The 27202-nt window shown below is 39.9% G+C and overlaps 1 protein-coding gene across 1 annotated transcript; it reads right to left on the bottom strand.

The window, feature by feature from the left end:
* Window positions 1–926: 926 nt before the first annotated feature.
* On the bottom strand, window positions 927–27202 carry LOC127432972 (probable inactive glycosyltransferase 25 family member 3). Its single transcript, XM_051684526.1, has 12 exons — window positions 26877–27202; window positions 25800–25910; window positions 24814–24931; window positions 24424–24558; window positions 21605–21809; window positions 21249–21368; window positions 20676–20752; window positions 20450–20556; window positions 20200–20332; window positions 17778–17905; window positions 7709–7912; window positions 927–2231 (listed from the first exon to the last, which is right to left on the bottom strand). The coding sequence occupies exons 1-12, from the start codon at window positions 27077–27079 to the stop codon at window positions 1997–1999; spliced, it is 1776 nt and encodes a 591-aa protein (XP_051540486.1). The 5' UTR covers window positions 27080–27202; the 3' UTR covers window positions 927–1996.

Below are 27202 nucleotides of genomic sequence, written 5' to 3'. Positions count from 1 at the left end.
TAAATATATCTATTAAAGGTGTATGCTTAATATTTCAATATTGCAATTCATTTTGATAGTGTTACAATGGGCCGGCACAGTGGTTAGCACTGTCACCTAACAGCAAGAAGGTCCTGGTTCCTCCAGGTGCTCTGGTTTCCCCCATAAGGCCAAAAACATGCAGGTTAAGTGAATTGGAGACTCTAAATTGCCCTATAGGTGTGAGTGAGAGTCCCCCAGCCACTGGAGGTTGCATCAGGAAGGGCATCCAGTGTAAAACCTGTGCCAAGTCAAATATGCAGATCATGGAAGGTCCACTGTGGCAACCCCTAACAAGAGCAGCCAGAAGATGATTTTGACATTGCTAAAATTCATATTGAATTTTATCAGGGGGTTAAATGATCAATTTAGCTTATTCACAAAGCAAATTACACAAGAGGTGAGAGCGTATTTTGGAGCTTGGAGTGTTCATTTTGGAACCTGCTGCTTCCCCGTTTTGCTCTTCCCTCTTTTTTCAGTGTTTTTCATCTTTCCGTTTCTGATATCCTGATTTTGTCTGCTTTATCTTTGCGGTTCTGGTGGGCACCTTGTCTGTTTCAGGGCCCTTAAGATAATCCCAACCTTCAGCCAGAGAGAGAAACATAGCAACAACAAAACAAACAAACAAACAAACAAACAAAAAATAACCCCCTAACAATAATCCATATAGGTTAGAGAGAAACTAGGTGACAAATTGTTGCAGGTATATTGTGAGAAACAATGCAACATACAAACAATCCAACAATATTCAGTCATCTTAAATGTGAGAGAAAATGAACAGATTTAATTTCAGCTTCATCTTCAATGGTGACTGAAGGGACGATGGATAGCTAGTATCCTGATACTGTGTGTAATGTATCTGGAACAACTTCAACACACACACACACACACACACACACACACACACAAAATATTTTTTTGTTTTATTTTATAGATCGATGTTGCCCAACATCATCATCATCATCAGTGAGTAAAAATAAATCATAAATCAGAACAAATGCAGAATATTTAATTAATCACTGATATATCCTCTCTCATAACATGACCTGCTGCAGTAAAGGAATACAAGTTTGTGGTTGTTGTGCTTTTGTAGTTTAACCAATAGATGGTGATAGAGATGCACCAGTTGTGACTTGTTATTGTTCCAATAAGCCTCTGCTAGAAATGGAGTGAAATTGCCTTGCAGTGTGTCTAAGTAGATAATCAATGCTTTCCCTTTTTAAGTCACATTAAAAATGAAACCATGAATAAATATGTTTGTCTATTTTTTACCACATGATTTTGATTAAATGTATTTTTCATAATGAAATCTTTGAACCAGATACAGTATGCCAGAACAATTTACACATTTTTCCTATTGTGACTGGGATCCAGCTTTGTCAATTTTCATAAACTTTTAATTGATTAAACAGCATTTAACAAAACTGACATACACATTCTTGTCATGTCAAACAAATTGGTCTTGCTGTTCATTATGGAGCGACACAGAAAAGGAATATGACAGGGAAGTGAAATAAATAAGAAAATAATATAAGAACAGAGAATTTCAACAGCAAAAATGCACCATAAATGCCAAAACAACACACCACACATTCACTCACATGCACATACATGCACAAACAATTCAAATACACACATCTGACCTATGTTTGTTCGATTGTCTGAGCATGTTGGTCATAATTCATAAAACAAGAAGAGAACGGCACACTGTTATAGATGCTCCCATGTAATTTAACAGAAAAAACAACATTTCAACAACATCTCTTTTTCATTGTGGTCAAATTTAAAAGAATGATCAAGCTTTCCCTTGAACCACTAGTTGTAAAGGTTCCCAGTTTTGGTCCCAGGTCTCCCTTGTCTCTTCCACATTCTTAAGATCTCCATATTGAGTGACATTAGCCCTTATAATGAGCTGCTCACTCAGTCTGATCTATCCACTCCTAGAAAATGGACACTGACGGGGCTTTTGGGTTGTACTTCACAACTCGTCCTTGTAGGTGGCGCTCTGCAGACCAGCTGGTGGCTGGGAGCCCTTGAGAGTTTTATGTGACCCCCTCCAATCTGTGCGCACATTGTCATCATCCCACAGCGTAGAGGTCTCAGTGTCGCTCACCCACTCAGAGTCCCCGGCGTAGTGACAGGGCTGAACCAGAAGGGGGTTTGTGGAATATGCCATCAGATTCCGGTTGGGGAAGTGGGATTTGTAGTCCTCACTGTTGAGAGAGGAGAAAACACAGCAAAATGAAATTCATACATATATATATATATATATATATATATATACATGAGTATTTTTCTTTTATATATATTTATATATACTGTACAGCTCTTGAAAAAATTAAGAGACCACTGCAACATTTTCACTTTCTCTGGATTTACTATTTATAGGTATGTGTTTGAGTAAAATGAAAATGTTTGTTTTATTCTATAAAGTACTGACAACATTTCTCCCAAATTCAAATAAATATATTGTCATTTTGAGCATTTTATTTGCAGAAAAAGACAACTGGTCAAAATAACAATAAAGATGCTGTGTTTTCAGACCTCAAATAATGCAAAGAAAACAAGTTCATATTCATTTTAAACAACACAATACTAATGTTTTAACTTAGGAAGAGTTCGGAAATCAGTATTTGGTGGAATAACCCTGATTTTCAATCACAGCTTTCATGCATCTTCGCATGCTCTCCACCAGTCTTTCAAATTGCCGTTGGGCGAATTTATGCCACTCCTGGTGCAAAAATTCAAGCAGCTCAGCTTTGTTTGATGGCTTGTGGCCATCCATCTTCCTCTTGATCACATTCCAGAGGTTTTCAATGAGGTTCAGGTCTGGAGATTGGGCTGGCCATGACAGGGTCTTGATCCGGTGGTCCTCCATGCACACCTTGATTGACCTGGCTGTGTGGCATGGAGCATTGTCCTGCTGGAAAAACCAATCCTCAGAGCTAGGGAACATTGTCAGAGCAGAAGGAAGCAAGTTTTCTTCCAGGATAACCTTGTATGTGTCTTGATTCATGCATCCTTCATAGAGATGAATCTGTTCGATTCCATTCTTGCTGAAGCACACCCAGATTACTATAAATAGTAAATCCAGAGAAACTGATAATTTTGCAGTGGTATCTTAATTTTTTTCCAGAGCTGTACACACGTACACACACACACACACACACACACACACACACACACACATATACACTGATCAGCCACAACATTAAAACCACCACCTGCCTAATATTGTGTAGGTCCCCCTCGTGCCACCAAAACAGCACCAACCCGCATCTCAGAATAGCATTCTGAGATGCTATTTTTTCACCACAATTGTACAGAGTGGTTATCTGAGTTACCGTAGACTTTGTCAGTTCGAACCAGTCTGGCCATTCTCTGTTGACCTCTCTCATCAACAAGGCATTTCAGTCCAGAGAACTGCCCCTCACTGGATGTTTTTTGTTTCTGGCACCATTCTGAGTACATTCTAGAGACTGTTGTGTGTGTGAAAATCCTAGGAGATCAGCAATTACAGATATACTCAAACCAGCCCGTTGGGCACCAACAATCATCCATGCGATTATCTAATCAGCAAAGTAGCAGTGCAGTGCATAAAATCATGCAGATACGGGTCAGGAGCTTCAGTTTATATTCACATCAACAATCAGAATAGGGGAAAATGTGATTTGGACTGTAGCATGATTGTTGGTGCCAGTTTGAGTATTTCTGTAACTGCTGATCTCCTGAGATTTTCACAAAAAACAGTATCTAGAATTTACTCCGAATGATGCCAAAAACAAAAAACATCCAGTGAGCGGCAGTTCTTAAGGACAACAAAGTCAAGGTATTGGAGTGGCCATCACAAAGCCCTGACCTCAATCCAAATTTGTGGGCAGAACTGAAAAAGCATGTGCGAGCAAGGAGGCCTACAAACCTGACACAGTTACACCAGTTCTGTCTGGAGGAATGGGACAAAATTCCAGCAACTTATTGTGAGAAGCTTGTGGAAGGCTACCCAAAACGTTTGACCCAAGCAATGATACCAAATACTAACAAAGTGTATGTAAACTTCTGACCCACTGGGAATGTGATGAAAGAAATAAAAGCTGAAATAAATCATTCTCTCTACTATTATTCTGACATTTCACATTCTTAAAATAAAGTAGATCCTAACTGACCAAAGACAAGGAATGTTTTCTACGATTAAATGTCAGGAATTGTGAAAACCTGAGTTTAAATGTATTTGGCTAAGGTGTATGTAAACTTCTGACTATACACGGTAGTGTATATACAACTGTATATACACTACCGGTCAAAAGTTTTGAAACACTTGACTGAAATGTTTCTCATGATCTTAAAAATCTTTTGATCTGAAGGCGTATGCTTAAATGTTTGAAATTAGTTTTGTAGACAAAAATATAATTGTGCCACCATATTAATTTATTTCATTATAAAACTAAAATGTAATTTAAAAAAAAAAAAGTTTTTGAAATTGATGACTTGGACCAAATAATAAAGAAAAGCAGCCAATAAGTGCCCAACATAGATGGGAACTCCTTCAATACTGTTTAAAAAGCATCCCAGGGTGATACCTCAAGAAGTTGGTTGAGAAAATGTCAAGAGTACATGTCTGCAAATTCTAGGCAAAGGGTGACAACTTTGAAGATGCTAAAATATAACACAGTTTTGATTTATTTTGGATTTTGTTTAGTCACAACATAATTCCCATAGTTCCATTTATGTTATTCCATAGTTTTGATGACTTTACTATTATTCTAAAATGTGAAAAAAAAAATTATAATAAAGAATGAGTTTTATATATATATATATATATATATATATATATATATATATATATATATATAAGCAATATCACATGAGCAAGAGTGCGATATGGCCCTACATCAGCACTGCATAGGTAATAACAGCAGTGCTGATTTAGGGCCATATAGCATGATTGCAAGTGCGATATTGCTTATATACAACAGTTCAATGAACAAGTAAAAAATTAGGAAAAACTGAGGTCATAAAACTGCAATATTTGTATGGTCATAAAAACGCATTTGTGCATGAAACTACTTTCTTATGTGACGGATCAGAATCTGCCATTGCTGTTTCAAACCAAATGATGTGTCCAAGCCTTCGTTAGTAATTCAAAAATGTCACTTCAGAAACAGTATCATGGCTTGTGCTGTTTCTACCAAGTTATTGGATAAACAAGGATGGATGGATGTGTGTGTGTGTGTGTGTATGTGTGAGTGAGTGAGTGAGAGAGAGAGTGAGAGAGAGCGAGAGTGAGAGAGAGATGGAGTGTGTGCTATCACCTGTTGCCACTCCCAAGCAGAGATGCTGTCAGCTTTCTGAAGATCAGCTTTCTCAGTGGAAAAATAGCCGTCCAAGCGGGGGTATTTCTCCGTATTTCGCGGTAGCTGGTGCGCAAGAGTCATTCACTATAGGAACCACCATTTTAAACAGTACGTCATCTTCAATAAACTCCAGTAAGAGGTAAGCGCCTTGAGTTTGTGTATTTAATCAGTCTGTTGTGTCTCTCAGCTGTGATGAGCCGTAATGCTGAAGTTGTTCGTTTAAAGCTGTTTAAAGCTATTTCCTAGATTTAGTAGTGTAGTACTAATATGAGCGATCACATAGTGCTGTTGTATGTAAAAACTGAGTGATGCTGGCTTACTTCACGTCACCTAACTGCCTCATATGACACACAAAAATTATCTTTTGCCACCACCTGCTGGCAAACATATGTAATGTCAAAAAATTACATGTAAAGAGACACATATACAGTAGCTCTTAACACATCTGAACTGCTCTTACACTTTAGTTTAGAACGGCACGAACACAAGCGGAGTGATACACACAGTGAAGCGTCTGAGTGCCGATGGTGTCAGACCATCAGTACTCATGGAACGTCTCTCGTCCAATCAGATTCGAGGACCGGAACTAACTGTTGTAAAATTCATTTTTCAAATGTACTTGTTTATTGAACTGTTGTATATAAGCAATATCACACTCACAATTGTGCTATATGGCCCTAAATCAGCACTGCTCTCTATATATTTTACCATATCTTTGGTACACATCTAGTAAAAGTTTTCATACTGTATTTTCAGACTTTAACAAAATTTTTTCCTCTACCAAAATTTGTCACTACTGAAACATAGAAATACACTATAATACAAATAATTATATTTATCTATTACAACAATTTTTCCATCCTCTCCTCTAAAGGTTACTTTTATGAATATTTCAAGAAAACTGAAACCAATTAAAATGATTTTTTTTTTATCAAAATCTAAATGCAAATTTTCTCTGTAAATTTATAAATGTAATTATACTGATCTCACTCAGTATATAATTATATATAATTATACTGATCCTTTGCTAACTAATGTATCCTCAAAATGTCTGTAAAAAAACAAATAGATCCAACATCTTATAAATACGACCAGGAAGTGAGACTGCAACCCTCTCCATTATGGTGAGTAGTAGATCCCATAATGTTTTAAGCAAATGTGCTTCGAAGTCAGAAAATCAGTTTGTAACTTTAAGAATTGTCACTGCAGAACAAATATTCTTAAAATTAAATAAATGTTTTTGGGTTTTAATGTGAAATATTATGTTTTTATGTACATTCAGTACAGTTATTTCCTTAAAATGAATGGTTGAATGACACATTTTGTCACTATTACAATCATCACGTAACTACCGAAACTATCATACGTTTCAGTAGTCACTGTTTTGGTGGTGTCCATTTTGGGTAATTTTGAACATTAACTTAAATGATTGCTGTTCGGGCTCAGGCCCCTCCTTCAAAAATTTGTAATAGTAATAGCACACCTCTCCTGAGCTGCATGATTGGAGGTATCATTCAGGCTCATAACACAAACAGTACAGGCAAACCCTAACCATTTGAGCAATAGTAGTAGTGCTTGCAACCTACAGTAAAGAGGTCACCACTTATCTATTTAATGGCTCTTTTGGATCCTAAATCCGATAGCGAATCACTTTAGGGCTTGTGCTGCTCGAACTCCGCTCAATAAATGAATAAAATATCAATTACTTTCATTGAAGGGCTGTAGAGGTACTTTATGCAATCAAACACACTGAGGATAAAATGTGTGTACTTGGCCAGCTGGCAGAGAGCCCTTGGCTTTGTCAGACCTGGAAGGAGAGCAAAGCAACAAATAGCAGCTAAAATAGCTACTAATTTTGCAGGAATGCAGAACGGGCCAAGCAGTGCAAAGCAGTTTAAAGGGTTCACCGTGAGCTGGGTAGTAGCAGCACGCTGGGTTCTTCTAAGAGTGCCATGGATCAAGTGGAAAGAGTGAATAACATAGAAAGAATGCTGCTCTGATCTCTCTCTGTGGAGATGCGGTGCTTCAGGCTGGACGTGCCAAGCAAAATGAATAAAAACCAGTGATGGAGAGGAAATTGATGGGGGTGGGGGGTTGATGGCATTTAGCCAGTCTAAAAACACTCGCTTTGAGAAATCAAAAGCCATTGCCACCTCAGAATTTTAGTTTCAGACTTTCTTGGCTTGGATCTCTGCAGTCTGTTCAAGAATCAACTGACTTACAAAACATTATTTTAGGTAAACTATTACTTTGTGGCAAGTCACTAAATCTAAAACACATTTTGTGACATTTCAAATACGTTTGGTCACAGCCTCAAAAGACATAAGTGTCATACTCACTTGGGGTGCTTGTCATACATGATGGGAAAAAACTCATCCACTGGAAGCATCTTGGATAGCGGTTCAGCATTAAGCAACTTCTGAGCTCCCTGGAGACTGATGGCGTAAGACAGAGTCCAGTACGAGTAATCAGCATGCACTAGATTCCTCACATTTTCCACTGCAACCTCCTCTCCAGGGTTCACCTGCTTCCTACCAAGGTATCTGCAAAATAAAATCCCACAAGTGTGAATGTGCCTAAAAGGGGTGTTATAAGTCTGTGATGAGTTTGACAGTTAGATACATCATCACAGACAGTACAAGAAGAGGAGATGGACCACAAGTAGAGAAATGAATGGTAGAAATTGCAATGCTCAATATGGTGGTTATAGACCTTATTCACAGTAGCGCCATCTTTAATTTTTGATGGGAACGACAACGATGCTGTGAGGTATAGGCTTAAGAGTGCCAATCAGTTTATTAGTAAAGGCAGCCCCTCGTCTTATTCAAGGGGTCAGCATCTGGCTGGTTAGCATGGTCTCATTAGCCCCGACTTGTAGATGCCGTAAGTAAACAACTTCGCTGCAAAAAAGCATCTCTCTTCATTTGCTAGTTATTTAAAAGTAGCCATGTATTCTAATTAAATAACCTTTTTAGATGTTTTACCAGTGACTGAGTTTTTCTGGAGGGCTTTTAAAAATGTGAAATTTAATTTTTCTTGTTTCGAATGACATACTTTTGAGGAGTCATGCGCTAGCCGAACAACTGCCGTTGAGATGAATGAAAATACTACTGGCAGGGATTTGAGTTCATCAAGTCATTAACTTCCTTCCGCTGGCAGATGCAACACAAGCTCCAACTCTTTCCGACTGGCCAGCGATTGTGTAAATTAATCTTATGAGTGAAAATCAAAGAACAAATCGGGAAACAATCTGAGAAATATAGTTTTTGTTTTTTTTAATACAACCTGATTTCAAATAAAGCAGCAAAATGTATTATGTGATTTTTCTCAGATTTTGGTGATTTGAAATACGTTATTGAAATATGAACTATAAAAGCCAACACAGGTATCAGTATTTCCCAATTCAAGTAGATAAGACCTGTACTTGCATGCCAACAGTGTAGATAGAAAATAAATGCCAAAAACATTTTGAATGTTTGCCTAGATATGAAAGGCTGAAGCTGTAAATTTAGTTCAGCAAAAATAAAAATAAAAATTTAATTTTCTGAGCAGTTCTCCAGCTCAGGTCTATAAACCATCTTTGGTAAAGTTATTGACATAATATTGTGGGTAACATTTACCTGCACCGCTAGGTATAAGCGCAACATAAATACAAATTTTACTGAGTGCATCTTAAAGTCCTTTAAGTTTAAAGTAAAGTTCTTCTTTATTTTTCGCTCTGAGCTAGAAGGGTCAAAACAGCTATGAAACGGTATACTGTTTACAAACTTTTGGACACTGCCCATGCCGTGCATTTAAATATGAGACGCACACTGTCCAGTTAACAGAGTAAATGTAAACATTACTTAATGTGACATTAAAATGTGTTAGCAATTACTACATGCCTCATTCTATGAATATAATCCACATCAGTAAAACAAGTGGTTTTAATCTCTTGGTGGTGATTTAAAGTAATACAGTAGATAATTTGTAATTTTTCATGTTTAAATTCTGCATTCATGGTGCTAATGTATTAACGCTATCCGTGGCCATAATATGCACCGGTTACAATTTGTTGTTGCATTTTATAGACTTAATTTTAAAAAAAAGTCACGTGACACAGCCTTCGAAAATGTCTCTACGTGAACGATCTTACAGATGTAAGTAATTCTGCACCAGCTCAGCAACTCTGCACTCTAGTTTTTTCATGTTGACTGATCTCCACCAAAGTCCCTTTCAAGGCAAGTCAGTCCAGTCTACAGCCATCTTTGGAACACTACCAGGCAGCTATTTTTTTAATTGATACAAGTGGCATAAAAGTACAGCTCCCATCTACTCGGGAAAGACCGAAATCTCCAAAAATTAAAAAAAAATTTTATATTTTCACAAAATTTACATTTTCAGGCCATTAGCAGAAGACCCAAATGCAGAGCTGAATGAAGGACTGTTTAATGAACGTCAAAAAACACAGGAAAAATCAACAACAAAAATCAAGGGGCAAACAATCCAATGAGGTAACCAAGACAGAGGTTTGGGTGAACTCAGAGCCGGGAGAACAGGCAGGAGGTTGAATTTCGGGCAGAGAGGGTTCCAGGAAGGCACAGGAATGGGAAGTAAATGAACTGGACAGAGAGTTGGCATAAACAAGACTAAAACTAGACACGACTTGACAAGATAAAAAGGCTAGAGTTGACAAGGCAACAGCACAAGACAATCTGGCAGAGAATGTCAGACTGAGGAAGAATAAATAGGGGAGAGCCCTCAACATGGGGGGGGGCTGGGGTAAGAGACATGAGATGAAAGGGGAGAACTGAAGACAGGCTTGATGCAAGAGACATGAAACATGAACACGAGGACCTTGACAATAGAGTATAGCCCAATGAACCGTGGTGCCAATTTGCATGCTGGCTCCCTAAGAGGCAGGTCCCTGTTGGAGAGCAACACCCTTTGCCCACAAATGTACCTGGGTGCCTCAGTCCGACAACGAACAGCCACTTTCTTGTTGCGCCCCTCGGTCCAGAGAAGCACCTCCCTGGCCCTCCTCCAGGTGCGAGCTGTTTATTCCAAGAGCAGGAGTTGTGGGAGGCCAGGCATCAAAGCATCCACTCGAGATCCTGGTTAGCCCACTCGGACTGTCCATTGGTCTGTGGATGGAACTCTGATGACAGGCTGGCAGTAGCACCAATCTGTCAGCAGAATTCCCTCCAAAAATTTGACGAACTGGGGACCCCTATCAGAGACCACGTCTGTCAGAAGACCATGGATCCAAAAGACATGGGCTACGATCACCAGTGCCATCTCCTTAGCAGAGGGGAGTTTGAGGAGGATGAAATGGGCTGCTTTAGAAAAGCGATCCACCACAGTGAGAATTACAGTATTGCCACAGGACAGGGGAAGCCCGGTGACGAAGTCTATCTGACCAGGGGTAAGAAGGGATAGGGAGGGGTTGGAGCAGCCCAACGGCGGTGAATTGCTGGACTTGTTTTGAGCACAGACTGAGCAGGCTGCCACAAACCAACAGACATCCCCCACCATGGCTGGCCACCAAAACTGCTGACGGATGGCAGCCAGTGTCCTCCTAACTCCTGGGTGGCAGATGAACCTGAAAGAGTGGCCCCATCGGAGGACAGCAGATTGAGCTGACTCAGGAACAAATAACAGACCCCCCAGGCAACCTCTGGGCACCTTGACATGGGCAAGAGCCCCCCTCACTCGCCGCTCAATGCCACAGGCAACGGCCCCCACCACACATCCTGAAGGCTGAATAGTATCAGGGGCAGAGCCGTCATCCATAACAATGAACTGGCAAGAGAGGGCATCTGGCTTGACATTTTTAGAGCCCGGATGGTAGGAAAGAACGAAGTTGAAGCACCCAAAAAAAGAGAGCCCAGCGAGTCTGCCGAGAATTCAGTCGCTTGGCTGACCGAATGTACTCAAGGTTCTTATGGTTGGTCCAAACCAAAAACGGAACCGTCAAACCCTCCAACCAATGGCGCCACCCTCCCAAGGTCATGCGAACAGCCAACAACACCCTGTTGCCGATGTAGTAGTTCCACTCTGTGGGGTACAGGCGGTGGGTGAAGGCGGCACAAGGTTGCACCTTATTGTCCAGCGGGGATCGCTGGGAAATGGCCGCTCTGACCCCTACCTCTAACACGTCCACCTCCACAATGAACTGCCTCCCAGGATCCGGCATCACCAAGATGGGAGCCGAACAAAACCAGGACTTAATGTGGTCAAAGGCAAGCTGAGCCAAAATAGACCACTGGAAGGAAGCCCTTATGGAGGTGAGTACCGTCAGAGGTGCAGCAACCTGACTAAAATTACTAATAAATCTTCTATAAAAATTAGCAAAGCCCAGAAATCTTTGGAGGGCCTTGCGTGCCAGGAGCTGGCCAGTCAGAAACGGCCATCACCTTAGCAGGATACATATGAATCCCCTCTGTCGAAATGATGGCCCCCAGGAACAGAACCAACTAGACATGGAAAGAACACTTCCCTGCCTTGACATATAGCTGATTCTCCAGCAACCACTGTAACACCCACCGGACATGCTGGGTGTGCACCTGGAGGGAATGAGAAAAAATAAGAATGTCGTCCAAGTACACAAAGACAAAGTTGTTGATCATGTCTCTCAGCACATCATTGACAAGTGCCTGGAAGACGGCCAGAGCATTAGTCAGCCCAAAGGGCATGACCAAGTACTCAAAGTGGCCTATGGGGGTGTTAAAAGCTGTCTTCCACTCATCGCCCTCCCTAATCCTAACTAAATAGTAGGCGTTGCGGAGGTCCAAATTTGTGAAGTACCTTGCTGCCTGCAGGACTTCGAAGGCTGATGATATAAGAGGTAGGGGGTACCTGTTCTTGACAGTTATGTCATTCAGCCCCAATAATCAAATGCAGGGATGCAAGTAGCCGTCCTTCTTCACAGAGAAGAACTATGCACCTGCCGGAGAAGAAGAGGGGTGGATGAGACCGGCAGCTAGAGAATCAGCCAAATACCTCTCCATGGCCAGGCATTTAGGACTGGAAATAGCAAACAAATCTCCCCGGGGTGGGGTAGTGCCTGGGAAGAGATCAACTAGGCAATCATAAGGTCGGTGGGGAGGGAGAAATGCGGCCCTAGCTCGACTGAAGACCGCCCGCAGATCGTGGTACTCCGGTAGAATATCCAGACAGATCCACTGCCGCCTCCTGAAAAACAGAAACACAAGAGACAGGAGACGGTGCCGAGCCTAGACAATGAGCATGACAAAAATTACTCCAAGGCAAAACAGAATTCTCTGCCCAGTTAAGGTGAGGTTTATGAAGGGACAGCCAGGGGTTACAAAGTATGATGGGCACATAAGGAGATAAAAAAAATAAAAAACTCATATCGGCCATTGAGGGCACAGACAGTCAGCAGTGAAAAGAGCTCCTAAGCAACCAAATTGGCCCGTTTGCTAGGGAGGGTAAAGTCACATTTGGTAACCTCCTTGTGGTCGCTATAATGTGGTTCTCGCTCTTGGTGGGGCGCGTGGTGAGTTGTGTGTGGATGCCGCAGAGAATTGAGTGAAGCCTCCACAAGCGCTATGTCTCCGCGGTAACGCGCTCAACAAGCCATGTGATAAGATGTGTGGATGGACGGTCTCAGACGCGGAGAAACTGAGATTCGTCCTCCACCACCCGGATTGAGGTGAGTCACTACACCACCACGAGGACTTCGAGCGCATTGGGAATTCCAAATTGTGGAGAAAAAAAAGTCCCCACCTAGTGGCCAGCCCATCATCGATAAAGTTACCCTCTGCTCCGGAGTCAGTCGGCACAGAACAGTTGTTGGAGGCTTTGCCCACCCGCAGAGTAGCTGGCAGGAGCGTGTGTGAAGAGGGGGAGGGTGAAAGAGAAGTAGCGCTAGCCAATATCCTTCTGACTTCTGGCAAGCGGTGGCTTTTGCTGGACAAGTGGAAGCAAAATGTCCCTTGCTGCCACAATACAAACACAAGCCCAGAGAGATGCGCCGCTGCCTCTCATCTGCGGCGAGGTGTATCCTGCTCACCTGCATGGATAGCGATTCACCGGGATGAGATGAGGTAACAGAGCATGTAATCTCACTCTGTTGCCAGATGGGGACCCCTCGTGTCCGATGACGAAGATCCATTCGGTTGTCCAAGATAATGGCAAGGGGCACCAGGTCGTTGAACAGTGAGGGAGGATCCTGGGCATAGATCTCATCTTTGAAAACCTCCGTCAGCCCATCCAAATCTCTCCATCATTGCCACCATGTTCCATCCACTGGTAGCCGTGAGAGTACGGAACTCAACAGCATAATCCGCCAAAAACCCAGCTGAAGGGCCGCCAGCTGTCGAGACGCCTCCTGTCCGAACACTGACCTGTCAAATATTTTCATCATCTCCTTAAAGAGCTTAAAATCAGTGCAGAATGGTGCATCTGCCACCCAAACGGCTGTGCCCCAGTCCCAGGCTCGACCAGTGAGAAGGGAGGCCACGAACGCCACCATGGCTCTCTCTGAGGCGTACGTGATGGGCTGGAGGGAGAACACAACTTCACATTGAGTCAAAAAGGAATGACAGTTAGAAGGCTCACCAGCATAGCAGGATGGATTGTTCAATCTGAGGTCGGGAGAGGCCGTGCAGGGGTGATCGCGGCGGCAGCAGCTGCGGGAACCCTTTGATGATCGAGGCGGAGCTGATGAAGCTGCCCTGTGAGCTCGAATACCTGGGATGCCACGGCATCAACAGCGGCTCGAGCCGCAGCGAGCTCCTCTTGATGACAGCCGAGCTATGCCCCCTGATGCTCAATAGCTGACCGGATGGGAGTTTATTGCTCCGCTCGGTCCATAATGGCCAGATTTTAATGTCAGGGGAAATAACAGAAGACCCAAATGCAGAGCTGAATGAAGGGCTGTTTAATGTAAGTCAAAAAACACAGGAAAAATATCAACAAAAAAATCCCGGGGCAAACAGTCCAATGAGGTAACCAAGACAGAGGAACAGGCAGGAGGATGAATTCTGGGCAGTGAGGGTTCCAGGAAGGCACAGGAATGGGGAGTATATGAACTGGACAGAGAGATGGCATAAACAAGACTAAAACTCAACATGACTTGACAAGATAAAGAGGCTAGAGTTGACAAGGCAACAGCACAAGACAATCTGGCAGAGAGTGTCAGACAGAGGAAGAATAAGGGAGGAAATCAGAGGGAGAGGAGAAACATGTGTGTGTGATCGCGATGATTACGGAGTGTAATCAGCTGGGGGATAGCGATCACCACGAGGTAACAGAAAACAAAAACACAAAAGGGAAATGAGCACAAGGACAGAGGGAAGAGGCACATAAAAATGGGAATCAAACCAGAGTCCAAACAAAATCAAGTAAAATTTTAAATCAGCAGTAAAATCTGACAACAATGGTATCATAAATTGGACTTCTTTAACTCAGAACACACTAAAAAATGCTATTTTTTAGGCTGGTCCAGCTAATGCACATTTACATTCTTGACTCGAGTTGACTCGACTGACAGGCAATGTCTGTATCTAAAAGGTGATTGGCTCTTTTAAGGTGGAACCTTTTCTACATCCACCATATTATGTGTTCCGATTTCTCCCATTCATTTTAATACAAGTGTTCCGTCTCGGGCTAAATAGTCTCTGTCTCAACTGAGTGAAGAAATTAACTAGAAAAAAAACATTTTGGTATCAGAGAAGGTGGAGCTCCAGGTCACACCCACCGATGATGTTGACCAATGGCAGTAAGAAGGTGTTTAACAGCTGGTACAAAGTTTTCCTGAAAGTTCGTGCTTGCAAGCTGCTTCAAACCATCGCAATTAACAAAAAACAACAACACTTTGGCCAGACTCGAAATTAGATTTCAGGTTCGAAATCCTCACACCCATTCATTCTTTGACATCGCTATAAGTACACTATATTGCCAAAAGTATTCGCTCATCTGCCTTTAGACGCATATGAACTTAAGTGACATCCCATTCTTAATCCATAGGAATTAATATGACGTCGGCCCACCCTTTGCAGCTATAACAGCTTCAACTCTTCTGGGAAGGCTTTCCACAAGGTTTAGGAGTGTGTTTATGGGAATTTTTGACCATTCTTCCAGAAGCGCATTTGTGAGGTCAGACACTGATGTTGGACGAGAAGGCCTGGCTCGCAGTCTTCGCTCTAATTCATCCCAAAGGTGCTCTATCGGGTTGAGGTCAGGACTCTGTGCAGGCCAGTCAAGTTCTTCCACACCAAACTCGCTCATCCATGTCTTTATGGACCTTGCTTTGTGCACTGGTGTGCAGTCATGTTGGAACAGGAAGGGGCCATCCCCAAACTGTTCCCACAAAGTTGGGAGCATGGAATTGTCCAAAATCTCTTGGTATGCTGAAGCATTCAGAGTTCCTTTCACTGGAACTAAGGGGCCAAGCCCAGCTCCTGAAAAACAACCCCACACCATAATCCCCCCTCCACCAAACTTCACAGTTGGCACAATGCAGTCAGACAAGTACCGTTCTCCTGGCAACCACCAAACCCAGACTCGTCCATCAGATTGCCAGATGGAGAAGCGTGATTCGTCACTCCAGAGAACGTGTCTCCACTGCTCTGGTGGTGTGTTTTACACCACTGCATCCGACGCTTTGCATTGCACTTGGTGATGTATGGCTTGGATGCAGCTGCTCGGCCATGGAAACCCATTCCATGAAGCTCTCTACATACTGTTCTTGAGCTAATCTGAAGGCCACATGAACTTTGGAGGTCTGTAGCGATTGACTCTGCAGAAAGTTGGCGACCTCTGCGCACTATGCGCCTCAGCATCCGCTGACCCCGCTCTGTCATTTTACGTGGCCTACCACTTCGTGGCTGAGTTGCTGTCATTCCCAATCGCTTCCACTTTGTTATAATACCACTGACAGTTGACTGTGGAATACTTAGTAGCGAGGAAATTTCACGACTGGACTTGTTGCACAGGTGGCATCCTATCACAGTACCACGCTGGAATTCACTGAGCTCCTGAGAGCGGCCAATTCTTTCACAAATGTTTGTAGAAGCAGTCTGCATGCCTAGGTGCTTCATTTTATACACCTGTGGCCATGGAAGTGATTGGAACACCTGAATTCAATTATTTGGATGGGTGAGCGAATACTTTTGGCAATATAGTGTATATTGGGGCCTTAAGGAGGACAAAGCCACACTTCAGATTAGGGATGCACTGATCCGATACCTGGATTGGTATCGGCTCCGATACTGAAGCTTTTAGACGGATCGGGTATCGGTCTGATGAGCCCGATCCAAATCCGATACTGTGTGTTAGTCATGTTCGTTACTGTCAAGCTCCAAAAATGACATAAAAGAACCATAAAAACACCATTAAAGCAGTTCATATGACTTGTGCATTTTATTCAAAACCACTTGAAGACGTGCGATAGCTCTGTGAATCACAAAAGGCTGTGTTTAATAAGTAAATATATAGTATGCGCAGCGCCGGCGCATTAGTGAATGGTGCTGCTCTGTTGACACAAACTCACGCACAGGCTGGTGATGCACTCGCGGCTATTTTTTGCCTTCACAGCGGTGCGCAATATTTGAGCGCTACTCAAGAACAGCATCTCAGATGTAGATGCTCAATAGTTCGGTTCACTTATAATATGCATTTATAACGGCACCGGAGGTGCATTTTGCCAGAATTTGAATAAGAAGCTAAATAAACTACTGTGAACTTGCCTACAAACAGACACATACAGGACTTCCTGGAGAGTTTAGAATGTCAAAATAAAAGCGTGAGGGTTTAAAAAGTGCACGATTTAAATATATTACTGTTGTATTTAAAATTAAAAGTCAATAATAATATTAATAACAGTTTATTATTATTATTGTCATCATTAGTATTTGTTTACAATTTATAACAATATTTAAGTTGAATGTGTTCCAAAAAATAACTGTGTGAATGAAAAGTGGACTGATGTCTTAAAACTGAATTGAACAAAAAAGAGATCTGAATCCTTTAACATCCAGATGCAAGTTGAAACATAAAAAAAAAAAAAAAAAAAAAAAAAAAGGCAAAAATAAAACACTGGTTTCTTTTCTACTGAAGACTGGAATTACTGTTAATTTTGTTGCTACATTATCCAGTATACTAGTTAATAATAAAGTGTTTCTTAATAAGCTATACATTTATATTGAAATAATGTGTAGTTAGAGGTTTGTGTTTCTTTACATATTAAAGAGTACTCCCAATTAGTTCCACACAATAATGTAAAGATATTCTAAACTGATTATGCAAACAACAAAAAACACTGGTATCGGTTTGGGACCAGTATCGTCCAATACTGAGATTTCCGATATCGGAAGAGAAAAAGTGGTATCGGTGCATCCCTACTTCAGATTGTGGTCTCTTCTTGTTACCATGACAACAGTGTGATAGACAGGCGTGACTCACATGATGTCCCAGTCCAGCTCTACCTGCTCCACTTCCTCCATTACTCGCATTAGCCGTCGCTTGAAGTTGGCTTGAAAACGTACATCATCCTCAAAAATCAGCGCCTTGTCAAGCTGCATGTCTACCATCTATGAGTGACAGACAACATACAGTATTACTTTGACATACTAAAAAAAAAAAAAAGAGCTAAATTAGTTTTAAAAAAATTTGCATTTAAGAAAGCATAAATATAAATTTTTCATAACACAGTCACAGTTTTTATGGTTTCATACACTTGTGACTGTCTTGAAGGCTTGATCTGCATATAGTTGGCAAAAAAGTATTTGTATGAAGAATGCTGCATCTGAATATTCAAATTTCCCTACTACATGGATGTCAGAATCCTCAGTATTCATAAAAGAGTAAGCTATAAATACCCTGATGACCTACTGTTTCCAGCGAGATTCTGAAGTGCGGATCCACTGGACACTATTATAATACCTCGGGAGCTGAGGAGACGTCATATTCAAAAGGCTAAATTAAAAAACATCGGAGAACTGCAAATCAGGTGGCACTTTAAAGGAATAGTTCACCCAAAAATGAAAATTCTCTCATCGTTTACTCACCCTAATGCCATCACAAATGTGTATGACTTTCTTTCTTCAGCAGAACAAAAACAAAGATGTTTAGAAGAATTTCTCAGCTCTTTTGGCCCACACAATGCAAGTGAATGGGAGCCAAAACTTTTAAACTCCAAAAATCACATAAGTCAGCAAAAAAGTAATTCATACAACTCCAGTGGTTAAATCAATGTCTTCAGAAGCTATATGATAAGGTGTGGGTGGGAAACAGATCAATATTTAAGTCCTTTTTTTTACAATAAATTATCCTCCCAGCTCAGTCAAACTCCACTTAAACTTTCACTTTCACATTCTTCTTCCTGTGTTTTTGTTATTAACATTCTTCATGCATATCACCCCCTACTGGACAGGGAGAAGAACTTCTAGCAAAGAAGGACTTAAATATTGATCTGTTTCTCACCCACACCTATCATATCACTTCTAAAGATATGGATTAAAACACTGCAGTCATATGGATTGCTTTTATGCTGCATTTATGTGCTTTTTGGAGCTGCAAAATTTTGGCACCCATTCACTTGCATTGCAGGGGTACGTACAGAGCTGAAATATTCTTCTAAAATCATAGTTTGTGTTCTGAATAAAAAAGAAAGTCATACACATCTGGGATGGTATGAGGGTGAGTACATGATGAGAGAATTTTCATTTTTGGGTGAACTATCCCTTTAAGTGCTATATATACCAACAAAGTTGCTCCTTGTGCTTAAATTGTGCTTGTTTAACAAAACCAGAGTAGATTGTTTTCACAGTTGATGTTATTACATCATATACAGTATTCGGGTCACGGGACAATGCCCACATTCCCGGATAAAGTACGTCCGGAATGTATTCATACTACTCACCTGCACACCTAAAGAACATACTTACATACTCTGACAGTATGCAATTTCATATGCCATTACATGACATAAAAAAAACACAAAAAAAAACAAGTGGCATCTGCAAACAAATACCAGACATTTTCTGTAAACTAACTTCACTTTCTGAGTCATTTTTGCAATTACTTTTTCACTAAAGGTGATTTTTAGGGGATGTATGAAGTCAGTTCAGTGATGACAACTCTCGGAAAGATTTAGCATGTTAATGTGGGTATGACTTATTGATAGGATATTGATCTTGGGGGACTAGATCTGCTACTCTGCTGCTGCACAATTAGACAAAATTCAAGACATGCTGCATCGAGTATGTATGACATACTGCTGCACAAATATACATTCCAAACAATTCCCATGCAGTAGCTCTAAACTGTGCAGCTGGGGTGGAGGTGGGTTTCAGAGAAAAACTCACAGCGCGCTGCAGTGAAACCTGCTTATCTGCAAACTGAGCCATTTAAACATTAGAAAAAGAGAGAATCGCAAGTTGATTGGCTACCCGATTACATGTCAAAGGATCAATCAGCTTACACCATGCGAGCCGATTGCCTTAACATATCACATGTGAGCGAGCCAATTGGCTAAAACATAAGCTCAAAGAATCAGATTGTGCCACATAGAGATTCATGGCTAAACTTTGGTCATTTTCCCTCAAATTCATACAGGCTGTCCAAGCAGAGTAACCACAGGTAGTTAATTTAATTTACTATGTTCCACTAACGTTTAACCAGAAAGTGTAAAAATACTTTCTGTCCTTATTTTGAACAATAGATCTATGATTTTATCATTAAAAATCTACCAAACTTCTTATTGCGAGCGAAATGGTTAGCTTAAGTGTGCTATTTTTTATATATTTTAAAACATAATTTAAGTGTCCAAATAAATTTTGGGGGCCACTGTAAGCTTGTTGTGTGTGTTTATTCAGCCACTGACCTCTTTCCAGATATAGTAGTGGCTCAGGAAGCAGCCCACCTCTCCCTTGGTCAGAGTGCGGCCAGAGAAGGGGTCGTAGTAACCAGGTAAGAGATCAACGCCTAGAATTTTTATATCGCTGCTGTTCAGAGCTCTACATAGACATGCAATTGAAAACACAAATTCTTGCTGTTATCATGATCATTTTCTACAAATACAATCTCAATAAATACTCAAATGAATATATAATACAAAGTATCTATGAACTTACGCCCCATCTACAGCGTCCACTACTTTAGCATCAATCTCTAGCTCATACAGCGACCACAACATCCTATCCCTTCGGGATGGACGTCTGCGAAGGTTTATCAAGTAAATCTGAGAAGCACACAAACACAAAAACACATTTTAGTGTACCAAACATTGGGATTACTGTAGCTCAAACAAGGTGTACTCTGTCTTGATAGTCGAATAATACTCAATGCACTCATCTTTACCTCATCAAATTTCATGAGGTCTGACTTTTTGGGTGGAACATGAACATGGCGAGAGACGTACATGGGCGGCCCATTGACTGCAGGAGAGATTATATCAATTGAATAAATCCTTCACAATGATTCCATCTGACCAAGGAGCTAATCACTATTTAACACAATCTTGAAATACAGTGGGGTCCAAAAGTCTCGGACATTAAAATTTGGGATTTTTTCTATTAAACCTGGAAATGACAATTTTAAAACAAAGAAATGTTATTTTGTACATATATACATATATATATATATATATATATATATATATATATATATATATATATATATTTTTTTTTTTTTTTTCTTTTTTTTTAATTAAACCTTTTACTAAAATTGTTTAATTTGTACTAAAAATGTGTATTAAATTAGAAAAAATGCAAAAACTGTTTAATTAATGGTCTCAGATTTTGGATCTCACTATATCTGTTAAGCATTACAAAGCAAGACACTGGATCTCTCCAGATTATATAACCATTTTCAGATAATGCCAGTACAAACAAATTTGATTCATTTGATTCATTCACTGTCAGTGTTACTCACTCAAAGATTCCAGGTACAGGTGGACAAAATGTATTTGATCGTCCTCCATGGTCTGATGAGGCTTTGCAGGTATGTTCAGATACCCATAACGCTTTTTGTTGCACAGGTACATCTGAACCTCTGTTTAACCAAATGAATAATTTAAGATGAATAAATACAAATCTATCTTTTTTCACATGTTCAGTTCTTTCTAATGCTCTCTGACTATCAATCCTCAAACATTTTACAGTTAGTTGGACATTGAATGGAATTTTTTCTTCCGACCAAAATAAATCCAAATGTTATATCCATTTTCTTACATAAGATAACTTTGACTCCAAAGACACTTTGGAGTCATCCAGAAGAGAGTGCCATACCGGATATTCTGCAAGAGAAGGCAAAAACAATGATGTCGTCAAAGGGCCAAGAGTAGTCTTTGTGAGGAGGGTGGAAGGCCACTTTCTTGGTGCCCTCTTTGCGGAGATCCAGCAGAACAGTGGAGTGAACCATCGGCACAGGGTAGCAGCCCAGTTTCTGGCGTTGTTTTGTTGGAAAATATTCAGCAGTACGACGGTAGTAACCCTGAAATAGACAGAAAACAACACAACAACTTAACATGTAGTTTTATTAACAAGGTTCGGGAGGAGCAAATTCATTTAATCCGACCAATCACACAGCCAGAGTAAGAGTATATAAACAGCTGCTTACCTCTAACTAGCACTGAGACTTTCTGGCATCCCACCACCTCCCCATCTCCTATCTATTCCATCAATACTAATCCAGTCCGGGGGGGGGAGTATTCGAGCTTGGATCAAGTCTCGAGACTCAAGCCCTTCACCCCGGACAGCGAGCCACACTTGTTTACACTACCCTCAGGGTTGGGAAGGTTACTTTTGAAATGTATTCCACTACAGATTACAGAATACATGCTGTAAAATGTAATTTGTAACGTATTCCGTTAGATTACTCAAGGTCAGTAATGTATTCTAAATACTTTGGATTACTTCTTCAGCACTAGTAGATTTTTTCACTTGCTTTGACTATAAAAACTCTGCCAGTACAGTAAGACAAAACACACGTTAAAAATACATTCTCTGAAAAACCTAAATATCTTATGCAGTGTTGTTTCTAAAACAAGATAAATCAAACTGATCTTGTTTTAAGGATTTTTAGATATTTTTACAGGAAAACAATACAAAAATTATTATCAAGAATTAAATTTTTGCCCTAATATCAAAGGTCTTACTAGAAAAAAAGAAATTATGATCTAACGTGAATTTTCTTGATAAAAAATTATGATCGTGCCTAGTAACGTGCATGTAAAATGGCTAGAAATAGCATTTACAAGGTTTATTTCTATTTCTTCTGCTCCAAACTTACTTCTCTGTCTGCTCGTATGAATGTAACACATCATAAGAAAGTGTTTCACCGCTGTTCAAATGCACTTTGGATCGCATCATTTGTATGTATAAATGTTTTCCATCTGAAAGGACTAAATATTAAATGAATCAAATGACAATAAAATGCAAAGTAATCTCTTCAGTAATCAAAATACTTTTTGAATGTAATTGTATTCTAATTACCAATGATTTAAATTGTAACTGTAGTAGAATACAGTTACTTATATTTTGTATTTTAAATACGTAATCCCGTTACATGTATTCCGTTACTCCCCAACCCTGACTATTCTTAATACAAGATTAAATTAACAGCGAACTACTGAAATAAAGGACCAGTATTTGTGCAAACATCACCTTCCTACTGTGGGTCTTAACAACATGAAAAACTCAATTTAAATAAAAAATGCATTTTGAAATAATAATGAACAGACCTATAAATGAACAATTATCACCAAAAGTGATGTTATATTTCTTAGGAGATACTGACTAGCACTAGTGATAGCAGTCCCATTCACACAAAGACAGTGGCCCCAAAAAGTGTTTAGACACTTAAAGGAATATTCCGGGTTTAGAACATGTTAAGCTCAATCGACAGCATTTGTGGCATAATGTTGATTTACCACAAAAATTAATATAGACTCCTCCCTCCTTTTCTTTAAAAAAATGCACAGATCTGGGTTACAGTGATACAGTGAAGCACTTACAATGGAAGTCAATGGGGCCAGTCCATAAATGTTAAAATACTCACTATTTCAAAAGTATAGCTACAAGACATAAACCATTTGCATGTTAACATGATTTTAGTGTGATAAAATCGCTTACTAACTTTTTCTGTGTAACGTTATATCCAATTTTACAACTTTGTTGCCATGACGACGTAATGCTGGAGGCCTAAACCCTGTAAAAACGACAATATGAACAACTTTACAGCTCAAATAATACATGAGTTTTAACAGAAGAATTAATCCAAGTGCTTTTATAAAATTATAAGCTTCATATTTCTGCCTTTAAACCCTCCAGAAATTGGCCCCATTCACTTCCATTGTAAGTGCCTCATTGTAACCTTGGTTTTTTTTTTTTTTTTAAAGAAAAGGAGAGACGAAACTGTAACAGGGTTCAGTGGAAAGGAGGAGGTGGGAACAGGACGAAGCATCAAAGTAATGTTTTTAATAAACTTAAACACAAAGACACACAAACGTAAATGCATTCAGGGCAGCTGCCTGTAGCTCTCTCTCTCTCCCGAACTGCCACATCTCGTTGCACTTATTATTCTCCTCGGATGATTAGCCCGCCATCCTCCTTGTTAATTTTTGTGGTAATCAAGATTATGCCACAAATGCTGTCCATTTAGCCTAATTTGTACATCCACTAATAGTCACATTGACACCAATTGGCTAAACGTAACTGCAAAAATGGCTCAGATGACTCAAATTAGTTCTGAGAAATGTGCTAGCATCCTTTGTTAGCAGATACCACGTTTTCAAATTTTATTAACAAATGCAATTAAATTCATACATTTAAGTGTGTTTTCAAATACTTTTTGGGGCCACTGTTTGTCAAATCTAACAAACTAGGGTGATTTTAAGGTGACACGTAAAATTATGTATGAAGATTTTTTAAAGGAACGTTGCTAATATTACACAGCAACACTGGAACTAGTTTTGGTTATTTTATCAGCGTTATGTTTGTTGTATGGCAGGATGAAATGTTAGCAATCACATATTGTATTTCATAAGATCTTCCAGTACACACGTTCACACAGTGATGTACATTTTTAAGCTCGAAATTGGTTTTACCTGTGGGGTGATGCCACACCAGTAGTTGGAGTATGCTGATTGTGAGTCCAGCATGGGGGCGATAACAGACTTATTCTCCGCCATGAGGAGGTGCAGTGTGTCAGGGTTGGTCAAGATGTTATCTGTGTCTGAATACTGTAGATGATTAAATAAATACCATGAAGAAAACACAATCTAATAAACAGCAAAAAAAAAAAAAAAAAGAAAAAAATGATATAAGCAAAAATAACTGTGAAATCTATTGGCAAACTTCATTTTTCAGACCCCAAAAAGAATGAGCCCTTGTGTACCTTTATGAATCTTGACCTTGTAGTAACATTTTGAATATTCCTATGAGACTTTTGTGTGTGTGAGCCAAAATTGGGGTATATATGATCTAACTAGTCATACCAGAATGTAGTCAGCCCAGCGTCTCTTGGCGAAGTTCAGCGCTGCCTGTTTGAGCTTCATAATATGTTCATAGCGGCCGTTTGTCCAGTGCTTGGGCCCCAGCTCACCTGTATAGGCCCTGCAGATAAAACAATCAATAAAACTAGGCTTCACTGGTTGTATCTAAACTTGAGCAGGTGGGCTAAAGCCTGTATATTTTACCCAGTCGAAAATCTTGAAGGGATAGTTGACCCAAAAATGTAAATTCTTTCTTCATTTATTCACTCTCATGCCATCCCAGATGTATATGACTTTATTCAGCAGAACATTAATGAAGATTTTTAGAAGAATATCTCAGCTCTATAGGTCCTTACAATGCAAGTGAATAGTGATCAGACCTTTGTAGCTTCAAAAAGTACATAAAGGAAATATAAAAGTAATCCATATGACTCCAGTGTTTAAATCCATATCTTCAGAAGTGATATAATAGGTGTGGGTGAGAAACAGAACAATATTTAATCCTTTTTACCCTAAATCTCCACTTTCACTTTCAGATGTGAAAGTGAAACTAAACAGGCACCATATGTGACTTTCAGATGTAAACGTGAAAGTGGCGATTTAGAGTAAAAAAGGACATACATTTTGTTGTATGTCTTTTCTCACCCACACCTATTATATCGCTTCTGAAGATATGGATTTAACAACTGGAGTTTTATGGATTACATCTATGTTTTCTTTTTGTGATTTTTGGAGCTACAAATATTTGATCACCATTCACTTGCATTATGAGGACTGACAAAGCTGAAATATTCTTCTAAAAATCTTCATTTGTGTTCTGCTGAAAAAAGAATGTCATACACATCTGGGATGGCATGAGGGTGAGTAAATGATGAGACAATTTTCATTTTTTCAAGTCCAATCACTTAGAAAAGTAATATAGTACACCTCAATAAGAGACACAATTTAAGCATTTTTACATATTGTATTGTGTGTAAAGGTAATCTCACTTGGGTTTATCCATTGGTCTCCACTCTACAAAGTGATATTGGGTTTGCATGATGGTGAGCCATTCTCGCAGGATTGCTGTTGTGTTGTCAATGTTGTGGTCTGTCGCTGCCCTACAAAAATAAAAAAATAATGAGCAGCAAGAGAGAAACTGATTAGGGCTATCTGAGTAATTACACTATGACAGTGTGAACACATACAAACTGTCTAACCAAAGACTGCAAGTGAATTAAGGGCAACAGTAACAAATATATGAACTACAGTGTAATACGTTTTGGGCATGCTTTACATGGCAATGTTCATGCATTGAATATTTACATGCATATATGCCACTGATTAATACAAATGAACAACATGTACTTGAGTATTTTGTTGGTGCTCGTCCTAGAATTCTTTAGGCCAATTTCTGCTAAAGTACACACACTTTTAGACACAAAATAAAAATAAAGCCTTGTAAATAGTAAAATCCTGCAATACATAGTCGGCTCAATCCTTTTACATATTTTAAAGAGTATGCACTAGGAATCAAATAATCAAATGTGTGTGCATAATGTGCATCAAAAAAAGAACATAAATCTGGGAAGTTATTAATTAGGGGGAAGGAGATTTGCTTTTAGGAGAAAGTCTGAAGAAGACAAGAAGTCATGGGGAGGAGGTGATGGAATGCAAATAAGATTGACCTTTTGACTTCTACAAACAAGACCTTATTTACGCTAGCGCTATCTTTGATTTTTAATGGGTATGACAACGAGGCTGTAAAGGATAGACTAACCATCTCTTCAATGGCACGAATGGTAAAAAGCTCATAGATCACATCTGATTTTCCACAACTCATGTAGTCTGGAGTTCTTTGTATACTGAATGTTCTTGGACAGATATTTTATCAATGTTTTGTCCACGGAACAATCCAAAAACACTTTAAACTGCAGTACAGCCCATTGAAGAGATGGTTAGGCTATCCCTCACAGCCTCGTTGTCATTCCCATTAAAAATTCCCAAAAGATGGCGCTAGCGTGAATAAGCTCTATAAGAAAGAAAATCAACAAGCTTAAACTTCAGGAAGGAACTAAGTCACCTACCAGATAGAGATACGCTCTTTGGGATAGTTTAGTCTCTCCAGAGCTCCGAGGTAGTAAGGTAAAGAATGAGCGGCGTTACGTGCGATTATTGCTATTACGACCGTGGGCGGCTGCATCTGTGTCTCTTCGGTATAATTTTCCTCTGTAAAGAAACATTGTGCTACCGCAAGAATGGTCAAAATAGTTGTAATCCAAGACAACATGGTTGGATTGGATTTCGATTGTCAGCGGCGTCGTCTCGCATACAGACCCCATCCGCGTCAGCAGTTGAGGGAAAGAGGGATCTTCCCTAAATTTCACATTCCCCCTAAAGTCTCCGTTCTCTC

This window comes from Myxocyprinus asiaticus, chromosome 42, assembly GCF_019703515.2.
Source record: "Myxocyprinus asiaticus isolate MX2 ecotype Aquarium Trade chromosome 42, UBuf_Myxa_2, whole genome shotgun sequence".
Taxonomy (NCBI): Eukaryota; Metazoa; Chordata; class Actinopteri; order Cypriniformes; family Catostomidae; genus Myxocyprinus; species Myxocyprinus asiaticus.
The sequence above is the reverse complement of the archived record's forward strand: the minus strand, read 5'-3'. Positions and strand labels throughout refer to the sequence as shown.